Here is a 9,351-nt window from a genome sequence, read left to right as displayed (position 1 = left end):
TAGTCTGAAGTAGGAATTAACAAACCTGTTATTTCAAATCTGTAGCAGTCTTTATATTTCCCAGTTATGCAGTGATCACCTAAAAAGGCCCCTGTAGATGGGTTCTTACTGACTGGCCATGCTGATCGTGTTTACAGTTGCCTGCCTTTACCAACGGCTCCTGTTCAGTTTAGTCTTCTCCTCTGTCTTCCCTTCTCTGTCCTGCCAAGTCATTCACATGGTCAAATGCCAGGTGAATTCAGAAGATTGTTGGGGTTGGTCTTCTGTCTTTGCTGCCTGGTAAGCTTTTCTGGATCTAGCTAATGGTTCTTTTTAAGACTGATTGGGGCCGTGCCTGATGATGGTATGTTTCAGAGAGGTTAGTGGAGACTCCGAGTGAAGGCTCAAATCCTGACTTTGGGCAGGATTGGATTGCTGATTGGTAAATTCTTGCATGATATAAGACTCCTTGCTTACAATAGATGCTCAACTGTTTGGTGCAATCTCCGTGAATCTGGAAGTGTTACCAAAAGGGTGACAGAAGGATAGCATAAGTAAGGAGTTCTGAGGGACAAATCCTCCTAGATTTTTTCTCCACTTTAAAGTGTATATGAACCGTATTTGGCACGTTGTGTTTCTTTCTTGTTCGGTCTCTGGCTTAACTGTTTAAACATGGGTGGGAAACCTTACTGTGATGAGTGCAGAGTGTAATACAGAATAAGAACAATTAAAGCAAGTGAACAAAATTCAGGTGCTATATCTAGAATATCTCTTCTGCATATTTTTACCAAATCCTTAAGTGCTGTGTAGATCAGTTATTTGCTTGGAGACCATGTAAATACAGTGTATCATGTGGTTCCACATGGTAGCCCGAACTTAGGTCATATATCAGCTACGAAAGCTTACTTGAGAATATGCAGCATTTTCTGGATGTTACKGCAGCGGCTAAAAAGATTTCTGTCTGCAGCCTTTGCCTTAGGAGCAACAGAGAGCAGCTTTGACAAGTATTAGCACCTTTGAGGATCTGCTAACTGAACTAGTCATAAATTGCCCCCAACCCTTTCTCATCAGAATAGACTTGGTAAGTAGTTATTTTAAGCTAGCCTTAACTGTTTTTGTAAGGTCGCTGTAATTGTCTGCTGGTTCGGCTTTCTGAACTGGTTTATGATTTTAAATCAGTAATGGAGCAATTCAGAATTTCGCATCAATCCTTCTTCCAAGTAATTGGTTTGATTGTTATGAGTATTCTGTATCTTATCAGCATGCGAAAATTTGGGCTCAATACGGTATGCGTCAGGCTTTATTTTTCAGTTTTATTCACCAGGAAAGCTTGAATGGGCTTTAATGGGAATGAGAGTAACCTTGCAGGAAGCAGAGCCAGTAGAATTCACGCAAAATGATTTGGAAGGGAGATGGGTGCACTTGCCATTTTTTTGGAGACGGAATAATTGCTTCTCACAGTTTGGGTTTCTGGCCTAGCTTTACAAACAAATGCTCCATTAAGATAGAGATCTTCATTGTTATAATGTGTTCTTTATCTGTACACCTGCTAGATTGGTCTTGGGATATGGTTCCACTATCTATTTTTACCCAACTGCCCCGGGAGGTGGTTAAAAGAGGCTGGTCTGTCAAAAAACACCCATACCAAAAATTATGTTTTCAGCTTATTCAGCTCCCTGAACTGCTGATTGCACAGCCACATGGCCAGGTGCAAAGGGAGACTACGACAGCTGTTCTGGGCTGCTGTGGAAGCACCCTGGAAGGCTTCTAAGTCTCAGAGGTGTCTGCACTGCACAGTGACAGGAGCTGGAGTCGTTTGCTAAGCCAATAAATAGGGAAATGATCAGAAGTAGTGCTGGTCCTGGTGAGAGGTTCCTACTTCTGTTTGGGGAGAAAGAAAAGTCACTGTGATCTCACAAGAAGAAATTACTTGCTTCCTTAGCTTTCTGAAGCAGTCCCGGTGTTGTACTGAAGACCTTCAGCCTGATTGCTTTCTCTGTGGTATATATGAGATTTTATTTTTATGGTTCATGAATTTTTAATCTTTGATTTTTTTTTTCCCCTTCTCTATATCCAGTAACCTTGTGTTTTTAATTTGGTGCAGTTTTATTCAAGTTAAATATAAAAGTGTTTGATTTCACAGTGGCTTAATTTCCAGAAGTTGTGTTCTTAGAAAATAAGAGAACTTTCTTTTATAACTCACTGTTATTAGTATTATTGTGTTATTGCATGGCTTGTTTACTGTTACCAATGACAGCAAGGACAGAATCTGGTCTGCGTGAGTATTTCATTGCTTCAAAACAGAGTCAAACTAAGTTTCTTTTCTTGCTTTCAAATTACCAAAAAGTCTGTAGAGTTGTAACAGAAATTGGCATTTGGGTGAAATCTTGTCTCTGAAGTGGGACAGCTTTCTTTCCAGTAGCACTTTAAATTGTACACATTAAAATGTTTTTAAAGAAGCTCATATGGTAAAAGCACAGATACTAGAAACTCCATGTATAATCAGAAGCAAATGTTTTAGGGAAAGAGTCGATTTTTATGTAATAACCTTCAGAGTTAATCCTGCAGCAATGGAATTTGTCTGCTTGATAAGCTCAATAGACTGACATGTTCAGTAGCATTGATATTCTCCCTAACTTTGATCAAGATTTAAAAGGGCAGTCTGGTTTGTTCTTCTTGAAACAACTTCTTTTAATGTGGGACTTGTTCCCCTTTATCTACTTCTGACTATTGTGTGTGCATGTTTTCTTCTCTGATCTTTCTATGTAGCCTTACTGTTGCTTTGTGTGGTTATACATTTCTCCTGATCTTGCAGCTGCCTCGGTCTTACTCTACAAGTAGCATGGAAATGAGAACTGAAACATAAACTTTGAGATTTACTCCTGCATTGATATTGGAATTTTCTTTCCCTTCCCTCATGTTGCTTCATTCGACAGTGTTTGTGAGCATTCAGAGGAATGCTTTGTGCTAGTGCGGGCCTGATAAATGTCAGCAGTTGTTGGCGTTTTCTTTTCTGTGTGTGGGGGGTGGGGTGAGGGGGAGGGTGGATTTCTCTTTGATTATTTCCCTATGCATTATTGAAAAGATTGGTGGATAACTGATGTCCTTTTCATGGTAACTCAGCACTATATTCAGGATGGCAGAGTTCTACCTTCTATAAAGTAGTTTGAGTATATTTTAAATTTTTTAAAAGATAGGTAGTAAGTGGAAAGAAAATGCTAAAGTCTCTGTGATGCCTACAAAGATAAAGACAAGTTATGATAGCATTAAAAGCTTATATAGAGGATACTTTGGTTATATCTGTAGTATGTCCTAATTCCTACTTATCACCCTTGCAACTTTGAGACCTGGCCCCGTACAAAACGTGCCATGTAGCTGTAACATATGGATGTGCACACATCACATTCCTCACCTTGGTACTAGACTGCAGTAAACCTTAATTCTGACCTCAGTGACAGCGCAGAGGCCGATCTATCTGTATGCTTTGATGCCATAGGCCCTTTCTCACAAGTGAGTGTGTGAAGTAGATATAATAACTCACTTTCCCTGTATAAAGTGTTTTGACGTATAGCATCCTTCATTTAGAAGAAGTGTCACTTCATATTGATGACAGCTCATTATATCTTCTACTAAAACAAGCTGTATGGGAAATTAGTGCACCCGCACTATGGAACTATGCTGGTCAAGAATCTCATCTCCATATACTGTTTAACCAACTACATCAGCAGAAATCTGTAGCGTAGATGGGTCTTTAGCTTGATCTGATTAAAAAAACAAGCTTTTAATCCTTCAGCGTTGAAGGATTTTACACTAAAAACAAGAGTTGTCCTGACTCATCCTAGGCACATTGATGAAATATTGGTGAAGTCCTAATAATAGTCCTAATAATAGGTGTTTGAAGAAATGGGTCCTAGTGATTTGCTGTATTTATTAGCAGGCAGCGATTGCTCACACTTAGAACTATTCTGAATTTGACTTGAAGTCATGCTGTAAATTGCTAAAATACTGCCTGTTTTTAAAATGTTGCCTTTACTGTTTATTTTGTTCTGCCTTTTAAGAGTTGATTGAAGAATATAAATATTCTTGTGCTTACACCATGCCAAACACAGTGACCACACTGGGTAATTTTTTGATACTACTATAATAAATAGGATTAATAATAAATACCAACATCGGTATCCATGCTCAGTCTTTCTAGTTGTCTCAGTAATGCTGGTACAAGACTGGTGGGCTCTCTCCCCAGCTCCTTTGCCCAGAGTATTTGCAAGTAAGTGAAATAACTTCTGAGAAGTGCTTTGAAGTATTTGTGTGTAGTGACCTTAATATATATCATCTGTTTTTCTGCAGCAGCCTCCACTCCAAACTGCCATCGCTTCCCTCCCTCTGAAGTGTACTGCCTGCATTTCTATGTGCAAATGGACGTTTTGCTGCAGAGTTAGTGACACAGTGGTGATATGCATATCCATATTGTTTTGTGTGACTATAGTTTGCTTGACAGCATTTAAAATGTTGATATCTACACGACTGCTTTAGCATGACCTAGTCTAGGATTCAAGTCTTCTTATAGGATGAAGCAGTGACCTTTCCGCCGTTTTAATGTATCTCTCTACTTGTACACTGCTTGGTTGATAAGGCAAGTATCTTTTTGCTTTGCATCCTGTTTTATCTTTCAAGTTTTTTGAGCATCTTTTTGTCCTACTCTTCGCAAGGAAGTAAGAAGTGTGACGAGAAGGTGTGATTTTTAATTTACACCAGAGTTGTCAGCAAATAATGACTTTTCACACCCCGTTAKTGCTGCTTAGCCTGGAGGAGGAGTTGTATGGCTACTGTTGTCATATCAAATTAAATCCACTCATGTAATTCAGAAAGACATGCCTCTTCCTTTAACCCTTTTAAGTTGCTGAAGTGTATTGGCACAAGAGCACAATCTGAAGTGCATCTATTTTGGTGGTCTGTGTTATTGAAGGGTGAAAAACAGAAATAGTTTTGTATGCGGATGGTGCACTTTTTTTTTGTATTGCAGTGGATCAGCTCCTGATGAGCTTTGAGTGGGTGAATTCACACGCTCACTTGGAGTTCACTGCTGGCTCGGGGTATGTGTGTGGATGTATCTTGAACAAGGAAATGCTTGGCCAACAACGCCAGACAGTCATGCTCTCATCTGAGAAACTTGCTTGAATCATTTTCTCTCATGTTTGCTGTGGATTGCCAGCACAGGAGTACTTGATGCTCCTTTAGCTCATTTATATACTAGAGCTGAATCACATTAATATGAAAATCACTCGTGGGAAGAGTTTTCTGCTGTAAAGGAGTTGGTAGAGTAGGAGGACCTTTCTGTTTACAAGCAATCCTCTCTTTATGAAGTTGTTGCTGATTTTGCTTGTTGGGATTTTTTGGTTACTTCCCAGCCTGAAAAAAGGTTAGGATTCTGTTAACGGTAAGGGTGAATTTTTATCTCGGTATCAGACTTGTAGCTATTTAGGGCCTGCAGGAAAGTGAAATGCCCTGCTTTCTGTATTGCCTGTACTGTCTACTAAATTTGAAGCAGCATGAGGTGGGGAGGAGATGAATATGGTGAAATGGATTTAAGCAGGCATTGAGTGGTATGTGATTTACTCTCCTCACAGTTCGATTAAGTCCTTCAGGGAAGGAGTCTGTGACACCTGGAGCTGAAGGGATTTGGCAGATTGACCGGGGGCCTCTGTCTGAGCTGCATGACATGAGGTGCTGAGTTCCTTCAGCACCAGCACCCGGAGCTGAGACGTCCGGTGGGGACCATCTCCATCCACTCATGTCCTTCCATGGGGTCTGGCATATCTTCCCAGGGATGATTTGAGCCTGAAGGATGTGACTAGCGTAGGTTGTTCCCTCCCCTCCCTTTTCCAGAAGCTTTTGTTGCCCCTAATTGTTTGTAATTGAGTGTTAAGCATTTGCTTGACTAGCTGCTTGGTGGTGCAGAGAGGGTTAATGTGCTTGATTTACTATAAACATATATGTGACAGACTCTGATCTTTTTCTTTTTTTCTTTCTGTAAAATGTCAACCATTTCCTGAGGAGGGTGGTGGTGGTGAATTTCACACCTTTTTCTTCTCTGTGTGGAAACCTGGGTGTTAATGGTACTGGAGCAGGTCGTGTTTTATAAAGAATGAGGCTGTCTCTTAGAACAGAGGGAAAGCAGGGAAAGGAGAGGAGGTGAAGAAAGAGGGGTCTAAGAAAACTGCTACTTGCAAAAGGCATTAGTTTGATTATTTCTCATTAATTTTATTCAGAGCATGTAAGTATAACACTGTTTGCAAGAGTATTTTTTTTCTACAAGATGTTCAAGTTCAGTTTAGAGCTCAGCATAAAAATAACCCTCTGTCTTCATTTCACAGTGAAATTTATCTTTGCAACGCCTGAAGATGGAAAGTTGGTCGGTTGATCAAGTCTGCAACTGGTTGAGACAGAGAAATTTAGGAGAATTAGTTCCTAAGTTTCGTGGTAAGCATTTTTGTTGTTCATGTATATTTTTAAAAACATTTCTTTCTATGATTCTAATTGGCATCACCTACATTGTTTTGGGGTATGTATATATAGACAAATTTCCAACTTAAATAGGAATTTCTTAGGGAGAGAACTGACAGACCTGATAAATCAAAATAAGTGTGCAGATTTATTACAAAGTCTATGAGAAATGCTGAGGGGAAGATTAAGCCGGTATGTTAATAGGTACACTTTCTAGAAACAGAACTGGCAGTTTAACAGGCTGTGACTGGGCCTATTTTATATTGTATACATCTTTTGAAATAATGCAACTGTAGTATGTAAATGTTTTCTGTCTGAATATATAAACACTCTACAAAAAAGTACATGAGAAACTGTTATGTGAACATGGTATGCTATGCATTCTCTTAAAAAGCTTGCTTTCCTTCATTAACAAAACAGCAGTATGCTGTGGTCTAAGCAAAGTCTGATTTAAAGCATTAAAATTGTCACTTCAGTGCTTCTGTGTGTTTCATACCTGTCATTTTGTTACTGGAAGGTATCTGGCCAGTGACTGAAACTTCTGACACTGGTTTAGAAAGGACAGTAGCTAAAAGAAATGATCTTTTTTAACAGTTGAAGAAGAACATCAGCAGTAGAAAGCATCTTTTTACCTTTGACCTGCCCTTCATCATCATATAGCTATAGCTATAAAGTTATCTTACTGTAGTTATAATCTTATCCCCTTCAATCTTCAGAAGAAGAAGTAAGTGGAGCAGCTCTTCTGGCTCTTAATGATCGTATGGTGCAGCAGCTGGTAAAGAAGATTGGGCACCAGGCAGTGCTAATGGATCTGATTAATAAATACCAACAACAAAAAAATGGGCTAGAATCCCTTACCTGCTATTGTGAAACAGCTTCTCCAAAATTCCCAGCAGCAATCAGTGGGTGAGTCTGTACCTGGTACAGAAAATATCAGTCTGAGTATAGCTGTATTCTTTTCTTAGCATTTTAAAACTGGTGTTTACAACTTAAAACAGTAGAGCTAGTAACTGTTTTTACACTTGATCTCTAAATCATGAAGAATGATCTCTAACAACATTTTAAATGCAAAATATGGTTATTACCTTGTGGTTTTGAATACAGCATCAACATTTCTGAACAGTACTGTTAACTTAAACTACACTTCCAATTCTAGGACCTAGTTTTAGTTTGTATGAAGCATCATCAGACTTTTCATCACTATGGCTGAAATGTTCTGCATTTACTGTATTAAGGTTTTGAGGTATTTACTTTTAAATGCTGTAACATCACAAACCTTGGAGTAAAATCATGATTTAGCTAGAGATGGTGTTTGTGGCACCGATGTATTTAAATTTAATCTCCCAAAGGAAACTTTCTGAATTTAATCAAGGTGTAAGCATTTAATAACCGCAGTGTCGGCTGCTCAACCAGGGACTAGATAGATTTTTTAGAAAACAAATTCCACAGAGACTGTCTTTATTGAGCATGCTCCAGCTCTTGGTTGAGCAGGGTTTTTTTCTTACTTTTTCCATTCTGATCTATTATAAACTATGCTGGATTTTGTTTTGGACATCTTAGTGAGAGCCCAGGACCTCTGTTCTCACCAAGTTCTCTTCTAGGCCCAAGAAACCTAGAGATAGCCTGCAATGGGTGCAAAATGCCATTTTTATATGAGGGCACATTTCCCTCCCAATTTTGAAGGAAGAGAATATAACATTAAGCCTGTGTTAGTATGTAGTAACAGCCCAACAGAAGTAGATCTGTAGATCTGTAGAGCATTTACTATAGCATTTACTTTCATCCAAAAGGAGTCCAGTTTGTTTGCTCTGAGATGACTCCACAGTGCCAGCCAAAGAATTGTAAATGGTGGTGATTGGGTTATTCCCTTCCAATGTGCACAAATGAGAAGAACTAAAATACTTAAATAGACACATCCTGTTGTCTTTGAGKCTCAGAAGTGTTTATGAAACCCACTCAGAAAATGATCTTGCACTGATGGAGGAAGGAGAGGCCAGGAAGAAGATGATGTCACTGAATGTATGTTTTATCACAGACTTTAATTATGCAATCACAACCAGTCCTGGTTCTTTGCACAGGGGTCCTTCCTCACTTGATTTATAAGAAGCTTGTTCTTTGGAGGTAGAGCAGGACTCTTCTGTAAAGGACACTACTGCTTCTGGCCCCCTACTTCATCTGAAGTACAGCAGGTGCATAGTGGTTGCAGCAAGGGATTTCAGAACAAGAAAACATGTTCTTATAGTTAAGGCAGTTTGAATGCTGCTTTGAGTGTTTGGATTTCGTCCTTGGCTTTGTCAGGGATGTCTGGCTAGACTGCTTCTCAGATATGATTGCTCACCATGCACCGCTCATATCCTACAAGGCAGGCCTTATTGTCTCATAAAGAGCGTTCAATTGCAGTTGTGTGTTGAGGGCACAGCTTTTCTGGGAGTTTCTGCAGATTCCAAAAATATCAAATGCTGGAAATTTCAAATGTTAATCAATATAATTTACCTTAAAATCTTTCCTTTGCTAGTCTTTCTGCCTAAAAAGTAGGTACTAATATTCCTCTATTTACAGGGAATTTAGGTAAATAAGCTGCTGTTTGTGAAACATTTTCTGTGGCAGAGTTAAAAACCACATAATAAAACTCTTAAGCATGTTTAAGAAATCCATATGGTCACATACTTTAGGATGAGAAAAAATCAAGATATTGAATAGCTGGTTTCTCCATAGAATGAGGCAAAGCTCCCACGGTAAAAATAGTATTTCATTAGGAAGCTAAAGGCTATATCCAAATATGCCAACAGCTGTAATTGTCATTTTCTAACTCTGGAGTGCTTGTCTTAATGATGTCCTCTGAAAGTGGTTTTGTCTGTACAGTACCTC

At 39.1% G+C, this 9,351-nt stretch overlaps 1 protein-coding gene across 1 annotated transcript in view; it reads left to right on the top strand.

Moving 5' to 3' along the window:
* The first annotated feature begins 6,186 nt into the window (after nt 1-6,186).
* The window catches only part of SAMD3 (sterile alpha motif domain containing 3), a 43,911-nt gene continuing 40,746 nt past the window's right edge, over nt 6,187-9,351 (top strand). Inside the window, exons 1-3 of the mRNA XM_026070010.1 lie at nt 6,187-6,253; nt 6,354-6,459; nt 7,200-7,389. Of these exons, the coding sequence (XP_025925795.1) occupies nt 6,381-6,459; nt 7,200-7,389 (269 nt within the window). The 5' untranslated portion in view covers nt 6,187-6,253; nt 6,354-6,380. The remainder of the gene's footprint in view (nt 6,254-6,353; nt 6,460-7,199; nt 7,390-9,351) is intronic.

This window comes from Apteryx rowi, unplaced genomic scaffold (assembly GCF_003343035.1).
Source record: "Apteryx rowi isolate R43461 unplaced genomic scaffold, aptRow1 scaffold_301, whole genome shotgun sequence".
In the NCBI taxonomy this organism is placed as follows: Eukaryota; Metazoa; Chordata; class Aves; order Apterygiformes; family Apterygidae; genus Apteryx; species Apteryx rowi.
The sequence above is the reverse complement of the archived record's forward strand: the minus strand, read 5'-3'. Positions and strand labels throughout refer to the sequence as shown.